Genomic DNA, 15058 nt, shown 5'->3' with positions numbered 1-15058 from the left:
TTTTTTAAAAACGTTTAATTCTTTTTCTTATGGAAACAAATAGATTCAGACAAGGCAGCGCAGAGAGCAGTGATTATGTACAGTGCAGTGATTATTGCCAATCATTTGGATGTTAATGATCTGTGATAGGTTAATCTGGACTGGATCCTGTAAGTTACTGCACATTGTAAATTGCTCCTATGAAATAGATTTTTATATAACTATGGTGATCGGGCAAAGAGAGCTTGGCTATATGTGGAGTCCTTCTCCCCTTCCCCAAAACCAATATAGTTCACCTGCTAATGGCAAGAATTACCTTTCTTGGGCAGTCATTGACCATGTTCTCTCAAATATCCTTCCGCTCATAGAAATGAATACAAAGAAGTTTATAATCACAAATAAATTATAGATGTGACAAATGCACAAAACTCCACCCTAAACAATATGTATATTCCTCATAAACATTAATATAAACAATTCATCAGTCACTGTGCAAATGTAATTTTATTTATTTTTGGTCTGATTTGAGCATGGCATTCTTTTATTACTTTTTGGTATTCTCACAAGGGATAGCACTGGGATATTTAGAAGAACTTTTGTATTATCTAGAGCAGGGATATGCAATTAGCGGACCTCCAGCTGTTGCAAAACTACAAGTCCCATCATGCTTCTGTCTCTGAGTGTCTTGCTATGCCTCATGGGACTTGTAGTTCTGCAACAGCTGGAGGTCCACTATCTGCATATCCCTGATCTAAAGGGATAAAACATTTTTCCAGCTGCTTAAAGGGGAGGTGATTATCTAGAGTGCAGGTAAATGTAAACTAGAGCCATTGGCCATGATCCATGACGACCAACTAGCCAATGAGATGGCCTGTGACTGGGGTGACGTTACAGAAATCAGGCACCTATTAAACAGTAATAATAAATATATCGTTTTAGATCGCACTGGCTTAATTGTTTACTTTTTATTTTATTTTTTTATTTTTAAGTTGAAGACATAAAGGAGCAAGCAGATTATCTATATAATTGTGGAGAAACTGAGAAGCTTCATGAACTTCTGAGCCAGTTCAAAAATGGGTAAAAATTATTTATGCCTGGTGCTTTTCAAATGGTGAACATTATTGCAGCATGCCATGGTGTTATAAAGAAGTTTAAAGGTAATATTGGGGTTGAATAGTGAATTCCAGAACAGGTTTCTAAAATCTGTATGAAAGGGAAGAGGAGGTGTTGCTCATGGTAGCCAATCAAATGTAAGATGCCATATTGGATAACCTATGCTGTTCTTGTACTAACAGAGTTGATCACCTCAATCTTTCAAAATTGTCTTTGTTGTTGTCCTTTTGTAAGGCCGGCTATAGACAGGCTAAATATTGGCTAATTCTGCTGATTTGGCCAAAATTCAAACATTGGGAGTCCTGAAAACGCCATCTGGCAGAAGTTGATTTTAAAGTGAGATTAATGGTGGTTTTTATTTAAATTTTTTGAATGAAGGTAAAAATCCTTGAGCATTTACAACCACTTTAAAAATTGACTCAGCCATGTGGAGAATTGTCAGCCAAAAAGTAACCACATCCTCTCAAATACAGCTACTGTAGGCTAGTGCTGCTAAAAGAAATAGCTGTCAGTGGAGAGTTCTTCATCTATGTTGTATAGCAGGGCATGGATAGTGGAGTCAGTTGGTTTTTTTTCTTGGGTACAGCGCTGGATTGAGATCAGGCTCAGGTAAGTAAAAACAGAGGGTTTTTACCTTAATGCAGGGATTTTCCCAGAAACTGCACTAAAATACAGATCAGATTTTGGGCATCCTCTAACAAAAAAAATCATTTTTGGTGAGATGCTCCTGAATGGAAATCACATCTAATAGGGATGCAGCCTCTTTCCTCATTAGAACCCTGCAAGTGCACAGCAGCTGATTGATAATTATAAAGTCACTCTCATACACAATCACTTTGCACATGGACACAGACAAACAGCTGTTTCTTCAGAATAACAAAAGGTGGGAATCTGTTTAAAGTGTTACTAAACCCAGGAGCCTGCATTCACTACATTTGGTCTCCCACAGTACATGGAAATGTAATTATTTTAGTTAATATAGACTGCTAAATACCTTTTCTCATTAGCAGTATATAGAAGTCTTGTGACTTCTATCAGTGTCTGGTTAAAGCAGTGATTCTCAACCAGTGTTCTGTGAAACCCCAGAGTTCCTCCAGAGGTTACTAGGGGTTCCTTCAGCACTGGGCCATTTCTGCTTCTCAGATAAGTTCCCACTGACACCATTGATCTTTTTAGCTATCTGTAAGAAGGTAATTCTTCCCAATGACCACAAGTGTAAGGACCATTCCTCCCACTGACCATCACACTAATGTATCATGAGTTGTAGATTTCTAATTTTTAGCAGAGGTTCCCCGAGACTGGAGAACTATTTCAAGGGTTACTCTGTGTTGAAAAGGTCGAGAAAGGCTGGGTTAAAGCTTGTAGGAGTTTTCATTTTTCTTATTGTCCAGGATCCTTTACCCTCTGTCCGGACAGTGCTGATTGGCCCTGTGCTGATCATGTGCACTCTGCAAAAAAAAAACTCAAGTGCAGCTTGTTCCCAATGCTCTGTTCTATCGGGAGATGAATTGGGGACTATGAGAGAAGACACAACAGCCTTTTTATCCATTTCAGGGGATTAAACCGTTAAGTTCCGCAGTGAGTTAAACAAGCATGCTTTACTGCATATACAGACTGATTTTATCGTTGTGGGTTTAGTAACACTTTAAGATCCTTGCAATGTAAATAGTTCACCGAGTGAGAATTTTTTCATTCTCAACAAAAGTGGAATTACTCTTTAAACTTGTGTTGAAGTATAAAAGATTCATTGCTGACCTCCACTTCTGAAAATACAGGTTTGATTTTTTTTTTTCCTGCTGGTTCAATGGTGTCAATACTTTTTGATTAACTGACCACTAAACTGTGTGCAGAATATGGCACTAGCTACACTCTGACTTGACTTTCCCAATTGTCAAGCTTGCACTGTCATTCTTTGGTATTGCAAGGCAAATGTCAGGCATTTTTTGAGAAAGCTCAGCATGAACATCTCCATATTTAGTGCAAGTAATTTCTTAAATGGTTGCAAATGTGAAATGTGTTATGCTGAAGCGCTTTAAAGGGTGAGGTACCAGGGCTGCCATTCTTTCCTTCAGCAATTGTTGAGATTTTCTAGCATGCAAGAAAGTCTTTGTGAATGACACAATTCTGTTAGGCCCCTTTCACACTGACTTTTTGATTAGGTCCGCCTGTCAGTTTTTCAGGCGGACCTGATCAGATGCTCCATTCCCTCCTATGGAGCGGTGGATGTCGGCAGAGACATGTCCGCTGACACCTGCTGCTATCCAATACGATCCTGTCCGTGAAATATTTACCACCCGTCTGGCAGATCGGATGAAACCAGACAGGCGGTCCATTTTCATCCGATCTCCCCATAGAGGAGAGCAGTGCTCTGACAGGTCCATCTCAGAACAGTGAGTGGAGACGGACCTGTCGTCCACCTGCTCAGCAGGAATCCACCGGGTGGATCGTCTGTGTGAAAGGACCCTTACTCTCCTATACCTTTCCTTATGTTTCATTCACATGATCACCCCTACAGTGCTATATTGATGCAACCAATTTTCCTGTTGCAAAGATTGGTGTGTTTGCTGAAATTTATGTGAAAAAAAAACTAAACCATTTTGCTTAAACCCCAATTTAAGCCCTATTTTTTGATTTTGTGATCTGAGGCAGCAGTGCAGTGTAAAACTTCAGCTGTACATTTATGAAGCTGTAGGCACAGTTTTGCCTAGGCCCCTTCACATACCAGGAAGTGAACAAGTAATTCAAGATGAAAAGTATATATTTTTTTTCTTGATCAGGCTACGGCTTAAGCACAATTGCATATAGTCCCTATAAGAAAGCGAATCTTCGCTTTCTGAGTTCAGGTTCAATTTTAAAGAATAATTCCTGGCATCAGTGAGTTATGCATAGTTACATTGGTCCAGCTTGGACCATGTATATGGCATACCTGGCTGATGCTGCTTGAAGCTGAAAACCCTTGAAATAGACCAAATTCAGTGATCTCCACTTGCTTCCAGGCCCTGTGCTAAGTGGCTGCTCTCCTGTATTGTAAACACTGGAGGTTGGGTGCTTGGCAAGGGTGCCATTCAGAGAATGCAACGTGTTCTCTGACTGGATCGCTCTTCACCTCGTCCAGAGAATGTTTTACATTCTCTGGATGAATGCATTCTGTGAATCTCGCCCATGCTGAGCGGCTGAACTTCTGTATTCACAAGGCTTCAGGCTGGCCACTCAGCAAAAGACATAGAAGCAAGTGGCGATCACCTGATTATTGGTGTCTACTTCATTGATTTACAGCTTTCAGTGGCATTGGCCAGCAATGTCATATAAGTATTTACATTGGTCCAAGCTTGACCAATGTAACCATGTATAACATGTCGATGCCTGGAATTATTCTTTTAAGTGTAGGTATAGAGCAGAGGACTCCAAAAGAAACCTAAATGTCCTAAGCCAACTGTAGAATAACTAATAATAAAGAAAAAACAATCTTCTTATCTCCGTATACCAAAAGTAGAATTAGAAATCCCAATATCTTGGGCACTTAGGGAGAGGTTTGAGGCTGTCATATTCTGACCACATTCTTTGCTCTAGACTTGGCATATTGAGGCTTGAGAAATTATTATTATTATTATTATTATTATTCAGGATTTATATAGCGCCAACAGTTTGCGCAGCGCTTTACAATATGAGGGCAGACAGTACACTTACAATACAAATCAATACAGGAGGGATCAGAGGGCCCTGCTCGTTAGGGCTTACAATCTAGAAATGAAGTATCTTCTAATCGGAGTACATTAGCAGACTTAATATCACCACTTTACTACCATATTGTTTGTATGACCTCTAGAACAGCCATTCTGTTTGTTAATATTGTTTCATTGATGTAAAAATATTTTCTTTATTGTACATCACGGGACACAAAGCCATAGTAATAACTATATGGATATATAGTCACCTTTTAGGTGATGGACACTGGCACGTCCAAGACAGGAAGTTGCCTCCCTATATAACCCCTCCCACACTGGGAGCACCTCAGTTTTTTTGCCAGTATCTAAGGCATGGGTCTTCAAACTATGGCCCTCCAGTTGTTCAGGAACTACAATTCCCATCATGCCTAGTCATGTCTGCGAATGTCAGAGTTTTACAATGCCTCATGGGATGTGTAGTTTCACAACAGCTGGCGGGCCGTAGTTTGAGGATCCCTGATCTAAGGTGTTGGTCACGGTTACAGATGTTTTATGACGAGCTCCACTGGAGCAATCCTTGCTGGATGAGCAAGCTAACAAACCAGATTCATTCAACGTGCCATTTAATGGCCAAAATGAATGGTACCCAGGGCCTCGTCACAAAGAAAGAGGTTTTGCCTTTAATGCCTCTCTTGGAGGGTTGGACCCTGGGACCCAGTTCTTTTGGTTATTAAGTGCCAAAGCCTTTCTGGCAGGGTGCTATACAGGTCCAGGAGAGTGGAAATCCCTTTTAACCACTTAAGCCCCGGACCAATTGTCAGCCTAAGAACCAGAGGTCTTTTTACAATTTCGCACTGCTTTAACTGGTAATTGCGCGGTCATGCAATGTTGTACCCAAACGAAATTTGCGTCCTTTTCTTCCCACAAATAGAGCTTTCTTTTGATTGTATTTGATTGCCTCTGCGATTTTTTTTTCCCAAGGCGTCTTTCAGGACAGCACCTGAGAGATAGCGACTCCACCCTCCTCGTTAGGAAACACCTTCTTCCTCCAGACTTTAAAGGGAGGCGCCTCCCTACCACACATCAGTTTTTGTGTTTCCTCCGGCCCGGAGGGAACACCTTTTGGGAAGGAGTCTGTTTCTCTTAGGTGTTCCTGAGGGACTAGGCTTCTTTCCCTTTTTTTCCTCCTTTAGAGACCCGCTGTCCTCCCGACCTACCCACGCCTCGTCAGCGGTAGCAAGCGGGCTCCTCTTCCCCTCTTGTGCTCGGAGAGAGCCGAAGACTCGGTGGCCCGCACGTTCGTAGGCGCGGCGGCGCGCGTGTGCCGCCGCCATGTTTGTTTTTGGCGGTCGCGCCGGAAGTGACAGAGCGGGTCATCGGGTCAGCTGAAACGTCGTTTCCGGCGTGGACGCAGGGGGGAGGAGGGAGGACAGGTGCTGGTGCCTATTTCCGCTTCCGGTCCGGTGCAGCTGCACGGCGTGACTCCGGAGGCGGCGTTTAGCCACAAGTGGATCTCTGCACAGCTGATTATGGAAGATTCAGCGTCTGCAGCGGTGGGGACAGGCACAGGCACCAGCAAGGCCCAGGTAAGAGGCAGCAGTTAAAGTCTGCCTTTCTTTTTCTATTTCCTGGCGTTTGGTCTCGCTCTCTAAATTGGAAGAAAACCTTATGCAGTCCCTGCATTACTTCTTTAGTTAAAGAGGAATCTGCCTCTGTATGTGAGGATCTGGTGGCCTCTGTAAAGAAGGAGCTGTACGCCACGATCCAGAATTTTCGTGACTCACTAGCAAACCCGGCTGCTAGTCAGCCTTCCACTTCAGAGTCTTCCCAGGGGTCTCTCTCAATCCCGGTGTTAGAATCTCTGCCTGAAGACCCTTCAGATAGGGAAAAGCAGTACACTGCTCTTTCCGTTAAAGATTCGGAAGAGGAGTTGGAGGATTCTGAGGTAGCCCCCTCTAAATTCAAACTGTCCCTTGAAGAGGTCGATGGGCTCCTTAAAGCCATTCATGCTACGCTTGGTTTAAGTGAGGAGAAAAAGGAATTATCACTCCATGACCGCATGTATGCTGGGTTGGATGAGCCTAAGGGCCGAACATTCCCAGTTCATCCGGTCATCTCTGAGGCCATTAGGAAAGAATGGCAGGATCCAGAGAAAAAGCCCTTTTTCTCCAAAGCCCACAAAAGGCGTTTTCCTTTCGAGGAGGACCCTGCAGCAGTATGGAACAAGGTGCCCAGACTGGATGCCGCCTTTTCCCAGGTTTCAAGGTCCACAGATCTGTCCTTTGAGGATATGGGAGTTTTGAAAGATCCGATGGACAAACGCATGGATCTTTTGCTCAAGAGATCATGGCAATCAGTTATGAGCAATTTAAAACCAGCAATGGCCACAACGTGTGTAGCCAGAAATTTAGAATACTGGATTAACCAGTTAAAGTCACATATAGCTGCAGATTCCCCTAAACAGGAAATCTTAGATTCTTTTCCTACCCTGATTACGGCAGTGGCCTATGTTGCAGATGCCTCAGCTGAGGCAATTAAGATATCGGCCAGGTCAGCAGCTCTAACTAATGCTGCAAGAAGAGCCTTATGGCTTAAAACCTGGCCGGGTGACTCGGCTTCAAAGAATAAGCTGTGTGGGTTACCCTTTTCAGGAGACTTGCTCTTCGGCTCTGACCTCGATAATATTCTTGACAGGACAGCCGATAAAAAGAGATCCTTTCCGGTCAAAAAGAAAAAGCAGGTACCAAAGCGTCTTTTTCGACCTCAAAAAACTCAGGATCAGGACAGCAAGTTGCAAGGGAGAAGGAAAAGTTGGTCCGCCCCGAAGCCGAAGGGTAGAGGCGGAATTCTCTTCCGTCCTCCTACACAGGCCGAAAAATCGCAATGACTCGTCTCTGCGGGTGGGCGGAAGACTACAAGAATTTCTTCCGCAGTGGTCAGGGATAACTTCAAATCAGTTTATCCTGACCACTCTCGCGCAGGGTTACTCACTCGAGTTTGTCAACGACCCCCCAAAAAGGTTCCTGATTACCAACACCCCGCGGGATCCAGTAAGGGCCCTGGCCATGAAGTCCTCTCTAGAGGAACTGATGCAACAGGGCGTAGTAGTACAGGTACCCCTGCAAGAACAGCAGGAGGGGTTTTATTCCCATGTTTTCCTAGTAAAGAAACCGACAGGGAAGTTTCGGTTGATTCTCAACCTAAAACCTTTAAACGAGTCCATAAGGTACAGGAAGTTCAAAATGGACTCAATTTTTTCGGTCAGAAACCTGTTGACGCCAGGATGTTTTATGGCGTCAGTAGATTTAAAAGACGCATACCTACATGTTCCGATCTCTCCCCAGTCTCAGAAGTTTCTCAGGCTGGCGGTGAGGTTGGGGGGTATGGTTCATCATCTCCAGTTCAGGGCCCTACCCTTCGGCCTGTCATCATCTCCCCGAATTTTTACCAAAATAATGGCAGAAGCTTTAGCGCCACTGCGTCTTCAGGGAATCGCAGTTATTCCTTATTTAGACGATCTGCTGTTTTTCGCCCCATCCAGCGAGGAATTGCAGACCAATCTAGGCAAAGCTCGCAGCCATCTGGAGGCGTTGGGTTGGATTTTGAACCTCCAAAAGTCGTCCCTAAACCCATCTCAGGAGATTCGGTTTTTAGGGTTTCTAATAAATTCGGTGGAGCAAAAAATCTTCCTTCCCTTAGACAAAAAGGACAGGATTTCCGGTGCAGTGTCTTTATTACAGACCAGCCAAAATCTGACAGTAAGACAGGTTATGTCAGCTTTGGGAGTTCTGACTTCAGCAATGCCAGCAGTCCAGTGGGCAAGAATGCATTTCAGGTGTCTGCAGGCTTTCCTTCTAAAATCTTGGGATCACACAGTGGCATCCCTAGAGGCAGAGGTGAGAATGTCAACCCAGGTAAAAAGGTCCCTATGGTGGTGGAAAAGACAGGAGGTCTTATCGGAAGGGTTAGTCTGGGCTTTTCCAGTCGGGAAAAGACTAACAACCGACGCCAGTTCCTGGGGGTGGGGAGCCCATCTAGGAACACGTTTCACTCAGGGGTCCTGGGCCAAAGAGGAGACAATAAGGTCCTCAAACTGGAGGGAACTCAAGGCGATTGCCTTAGCTCTGGAGTTGTTTGTTCAGGAACTGCAGTCCCATCACGTCCAGGTCCTAACAGACAATGCCACGGCAGTGGCTTATTTAAACAGACAGGGGGGTACAAGAAGCAGGTCGCTTCAGGTACTGGCCATGGAGATTCTTCGGTGGGCGGAAAAACATTTGTTATCCCTATCAGCAGTCCACCTAAAAGGGGATCTAAACAGGGTAGCAGACTTCCTAAGCAGAAACGCTATTCGGGAAGCAGAATGGTCTCTAAATCCGGAGGTATTCACAATGATTGCCGGAAAATGGGGTTTACCAGAAGTAGACCTGTTTGCCTCAAGGGTGAACGCCCAGGTTCCCCAGTTCTTTTCCCTGGACAGTCGCGATGGCTCGCTGGGCACAGATGCGCTAGCTTATCCATGGGAATTTCGTCTTTGCTATGCTTTCCCCCCATTTCAGTTAATCCCGTTAATTTTAAGAAAAATTCAGAGGGAGAAGGTACCAGTTATTCTAATCACGCCCTTTTGGCCAAAAAGGGCTTGGTTTTCGACAGTTCTAGGCCTGGCAATCAAGCCTTGTTGGCGTCTGCCCCTCAGACACGATCTGTTGTTGCAGGGCCCAGTGAACCATCCAGGAGTGGCCAGCCTGGCTCTCACGGCCTGGTTTCTGAAAGGCAGCTCCTTAGGAGCAAGGGGTTTTCCAACCGTTTGATCTCGACCCTTTTAGCAAGTAGGAAAAGGGTTACGAGGGCCATTTATTCTAAGGTCTGGAAGCGTTATGAAACTTGGTGTTTGTCAGCCGCCCAGGTGACAGGGAGCCTTGTCTCCATCTTGGAGTTTTTACAAGATGGTGCAGACAAGGGACTGGCAGTTAGTACCCTGAAGGTGCAAGTAGCAGCCCTGACGGTGTTCTTAGAAAAATCTGTGGCCTCAGATCCGCTGGTGATCAGGTTCTTTAGAGCTCTTAAAAGATCTAGGCCAGCTCCTGTTAAGGTTTTTCCTAGATGGGATTTGTCGGTAGTCCTACAGTCTCTAACAAAAGGGCCTTTTGAGCCTCTTGTGGAGGCTTCCCTTAGGTTTCTCACATTAAAAACCGTGTTTCTGATTGCCATTGTCTCTGCACGCAGGATCAGTGAGCTAAATGCTCTGTCAATTAAAGAACCATATCTTTCCATTTTTCCTGACAGAGTTATTCTTAGAACAGATGCAAAATTCTTACCGAAGGTAGCTTCAGTTCAGAACCGTATACAGGACATAGTACTGCCAACGTTTTGTGTTAACCCCAAAGGAAATAAGGAGACTTCTTTCCATACTTTGGACGTTAGAAGGACTCTGCTGAGTTATTTAAAAAGGACGGAGTCCTTCAGGCGTTCAGATTCACTGTTTGTACTTTTCTCAGGAAGAAAAAAGGGTTTTCAGGCTTCTAAAGTTACTTTAGCTAGATGGCTGAAATTAGCTATCTCAGAGGCATATTCCCAGGCAGGGTTATCTCCTCCAGCAGGAATTTGTGCACACTCAACCAGAACTCTGGCGTCTACGTGGGCAGAGAGAGCTGGTGCCACCCCTGAGCAGATCTGCAAGGCGGCGACGTGGTCGAGTTTTCACACATTTGTGAAACATTATAGACTGGATCTCACTTCTGCCAGCGATCAGGCGTTTGGCAGAAAGGTCCTGCAAGCTGTTGTCCCGCCCTAAGGGGTAAGTCTCTGTTATCCTCTCAGGTGCTGTCCTGAAAGACGCCTTGGGAAAGACCAAGTTAGACTTACCGGTAACTTGTTTTCCAGAAGTCTTTCAGGACAGCAAGCATCCCGCCCTATGGTATTATATTATGCTACGCTGTGACTAACGTATGTGTTTATGTGTTCCAGCCGGGGCCGGAGGTTCTCTTCTACAACTGATGTGTGGTAGGGAGGCGCCTCCCTTTAAAGTCTGGAGGAAGAAGGTGTTTCCTAACGAGGAGGGTGGAGTCGCTATCTCTCAGGTGCTGTCCTGAAAGACTTCTGGAAAACAAGTTACCGGTAAGTCTAACTTGGTCTTTTTTTTTTTTTTTTTTTTTTATTTATTTATTTTTTTTTTTTTATGTTTTACGATATAAAAGGAAAAAGACTGAAAATTTTGAAAAAATATATATTTTCTACTTTTTGTTATAAGAAAAATCGAATAAACGAAATTTTAGTCATACATTTAGGCCAAAATGTATTCAGCCACATGTCTTTAGTAAAAAAAAAATGTCAATAAGCGTGTATTTATTGGTTTGCGCAAAAGTTATAGCGTCTACAAACTAGAGTACATTTTCTGGAATTTACACAGCTTTTAATTTGACTGCCCTATCTCATTTCTTGAGGTGCTAAAATGGCAGGGCAGTACAAATGACCCCATTTTGGAAAGTAGACACCCCAAGAAAATTGCGGAGTAGCATGTTGAGCCCATTGACTATTTTTTATTTTTTTGTCCCAAGTGATTGAATAATGACACACAAAAAAAAAGTTTACAAAAAGTTGTCACTAAATGATATATTGCTCACACATGCCATAGTTATATGTGGAATTGCACCCCAAAATATATTCTGCTGCTTCTCCTGAGTACGGGGATACCACATATGTGGGACTTTTTGGGAGTCTAGCCGCATACAGGACCCCGAAATCCAATCACTGCCTTCAGGATTTCTAAGGGTGCAAATTTTTGATTTCACTCCTCACTACCTATCAGTTTCCAAGGCCATAAAATGCCAAAATAGCACAAACCCCCCCCCCCCCCAAATGACCCCATTTTGGGAAGTAGACACCCCAAGCTATTTACTGAGAGGCATGTTGAGTCCATGAAATATTTTATATTTTGCCACAAGTTGCGGGAATATTACCACTTTTTTTTTTTTTTTTTTTTGCACAAAGTTGTCACTAAATGATATATTGCTCACACATGCTATGGGCATAAGTGAAATTACACCCCAAGTGGGGGACTTTTTGGGAGCCTAGCCGCGTACGAGACCCCAAAAACCAAGCACCGCCTTCAGGATTTAAATATAAAACGCTACCAAAAAAAACTGTTAGCGATCACAGGGATCAGGCATGACACTGCGAACGCTGCAGTTATGTGTTTAGTGTTTTGTAAGTGACAGTGATCGATCGATACTGCACTTAGGTGGGCTGGTTGGAGGGGCAAAACGCAGGTGCTAGCAGGTATCTGGGCTGATCCCGCTAACAATGCGTTTTTTTGGAACCCTAAACTGCTGGGGACGCTAGTATAGATCTGATCAGATATTGATCTGTTCAGATACTATACCACTACGGTAGGTGTATGCTTTGCGCGTGGGTGTTAGCGGTACTGGCACTAACCTAGCGCTGCCTGAGGCGACGCAGACCCTGACCCTAAAACCTAATTGATATCAACCGCCGGGTGATCAGGGGGTTAAACCTTTATTGGGTAATAAATGGTGAGTGCCCTGATGCTATAAAAAGCAAAATAACTAACCAGCGTCACCAGTGACATTTATACGATGATCACTGGTGAAAGGGTTAACTCTAGGGGCAATCAGGGGGTTAAAACCTTTATTGGGTAGTATATGGGGGTACCTAACGCTATAAAAACCTGGCGGTGAACCTAAAAAAATAACTAGCTAACTAGCGGCACCAGTGACACTAATGCAGCGATCAGAAAAACGATTGCTTAGTGACACTGGCAAAAGTGGGTGAAAGGGTTAACTCTAGGGGCAATCGGGGGGTTAAACCTTTATTGGGGGGGGGGGTAGGGGGCTACCCTGGACCTAACACTAACTGCCCTGACACTTTTTACTGTCACAACTGACACTAAATGCAGTGATCAGTAAATAAATGATCACTGCAATCAGTGACACTGACTGGGAGGGGGGGGGGCTGGGGGCGATCGGGGGGTGATTTGTGTACCTACATGTCAGTGTAGTGTTGGTGCACTTACTATCTCTGCTCTCCTCGCAGTCCGGTCAAAAAGACCGCCCCGAGGAGAGTGACATCACTTCCTCCCTGCCTGTGTTTACACTACACAGGCAGGGGAAGCTTCTCATTCGCCAGGAGCGATCGAGAGGGGATGGCCAGAAACCAACGGCCATCCCCTCATCCCGGATCGCTCCTGAAGTGAAGCGGACCGCCGCAGCCAGCGGGAGGGGGTCCGATCGGACCCCGCAACCGCTGGAAGGCAAGCACGTACCGGTACGTGCTTGTGCCTGTCGGTGCACTTGTGCCGACATATATCTCCATGCGGCGGTCCTTAAGTGGTTAAGGGATCCCGTCCCTGAAGGTTTTTGACTTAGCCCACCATGATGGGTGAAAATTGGATCTGTTGGCTTCTAACAGAATCCTGCAGCAGGCATAAGGTATGTGGAAGCCCTAAGGAAACTTTGTTTGCTTAGGATTCTTCTTTGAGTAAAAATATATTCATTTTTACAAGCATCCCAGGTGGCTCGGTAAGCGGAACTCATTCCCAACCTCCAAGCATCAGGCTGACCATTATTAGCCACTTTTATTTGCTGGACTAAGGATCAGCAGTGAATGTGTTTGTCTTTGTAGTACCTCTGTTGCTTTGCACTATGCCTCCTAAAAAGGTGTTTTTAACCCCTGCAAAGAAGGTAAAGATATCCCCTAGCTCTGAGGACCCTGGTCATGCCTCCATAGTACCTTCCTCTCTGGACAGACCAGAGGTGGCTGGCCAGGATGAGCTGTTGGTTTTCTCTGGTGTAGCAGCTGTTTCCAATCCCTCAGCCCCTGTTTGTTACTGAGGACACCTTATCTTCAGCTCTGGTTGGGTTAGATCAGAGGTTAGCAGCTTTAATCGCATCCTCTTCCCAGAGTTGGAGGAAACGCAATAGATCTCCCTTCCCCGCTCCGGACCCCCTGTCAAAAGAGCAGCAATGGCCGGAGGAAGAGGAATTACCCTTAGGGGACTGGGAAGAGGGGCAATGATTTTGCTTCAGAAGGGTCAAATATAGAAGAACCTTTCTCAGCCTTGCAATCTGAGCAATTGCTAGTGCAAGCCCTTACTGAAATGGTCCGCTCTGCATTCAAGTTGCCCTTGACGGTCTCTTGAAAAGCCCATTAAAGATTCTATTCTTCAGGCTTCTCGCTTTACGCTCCTATTGGTGCATATGCTTAGGATCTCGTGGCTGAAAAACTGGTCAGCCGAGGCGCCATGCAAAAAACTTTTGGCTGGATTTCCGTTTCACGGTACCTTGTTACCAGTTAAGCTAAAGAATAAACGTCCCTCGTTTTAAGTGAGCTTCCTCTCCAGGGCCAGGAGCATCTGCCTTCAGGTAGTTGTGACAGCCTCCGCCGTCAGGTCCAAGAGGTAAAGTTCAAGGTCATGCCCAGAGACAAAAAGTTCTGGGGGAGGAAACCTACAAAGCAGAATTCTAAAGCCTCCTTATGAAGGGGTGCCCCCGCTCACTCGGGTGGTGGTGGGGGGGGATTTTGCAGTTTGCAAAGATGTGTCGGGAAGAGATTCTGGACAGCTGGGTCATCTCCAAAATAACTCTGGGTTTCAAGCTAGAGTTTTTTGAGTTTCCATCGCCTCGTTTTCTGAGATCAAGCATTCCCAAAGATCCAGGGAAAAGGCAATCCGTGTTCCTGGCATAAGACCAACTGTTATCTCAAGGGGGATCATGAAGATCACCGTGGAAGAACAGGGTTTGGGGTTTTATTCAAACCTCTTCAAGGTGCCAAAACCAAATGGAGATGTCAGACCCATCTTAGACCTCGAAGGTCTAAATCAGTTCCTGAATATCTGCTCATTTCACATCTAATCGATCAGGTCAGTAGTTTCCATCCTACAAAGAGGGGAACATCTGGCGTTGATCGATATCAAGGATGCATATCTACATGTGCCTATTTTTCCTGCTCACCAGAAATTTCTGGGATATGAGGTAGAAGGGCACCATTTTCAGTTTGTAGCCTTGCCTTTCGGCCTAGCTACTGCACCCTGGATTTTTACAAAGGTTCTGGTCCCACCTATGGCCAGACTAAGACCCCAGAGCATAACGGTTATAGCATACCTAGACGACTTGTTACTAGTAGACCGGTCGGTAGCCTGCTTGGACCAAAGTGTGGTCAGCACAGTCAACTACATGGAATACCTAGGTTGGATTCTCAACCTAGAAAAATCATCCTTAAAGCCATTAAGAAGGCTTGAGTACTTAGGTCTGATTTTAGACACAGCCCAGAGAAAGGTGTTTTTT

General features: G+C 44.8%; 1 protein-coding gene across 4 annotated transcripts in view; it reads left to right on the top strand.

Annotated features, from left to right (window-relative positions):
- Positions 1-15058, top strand: part of RMDN1 (regulator of microtubule dynamics 1) — a 47239-nt gene that overhangs the window by 17164 nt on the left and 15017 nt on the right. For all 4 annotated transcript variants that reach the window (XM_077492981.1, XM_077492980.1, XM_077492983.1 and 1 more), the window contains exon 3: positions 969-1056. In XM_077492981.1, coding sequence (XP_077349107.1) covers positions 969-1056 — 88 coding nt within the window. The remainder of the gene's footprint in view (positions 1-968; positions 1057-15058) is intronic.

Source organism: Lithobates pipiens, unplaced genomic scaffold, assembly GCF_037356315.1.
Source record: "Lithobates pipiens isolate NorthernLeopardFrog02 unplaced genomic scaffold, aLitPip1_a1.2 Scaffold_19, whole genome shotgun sequence".
In the NCBI taxonomy this organism is placed as follows: Eukaryota; Metazoa; Chordata; class Amphibia; order Anura; family Ranidae; genus Lithobates; species Lithobates pipiens.
The sequence above is the reverse complement of the archived record's forward strand: the minus strand, read 5'-3'. Positions and strand labels throughout refer to the sequence as shown.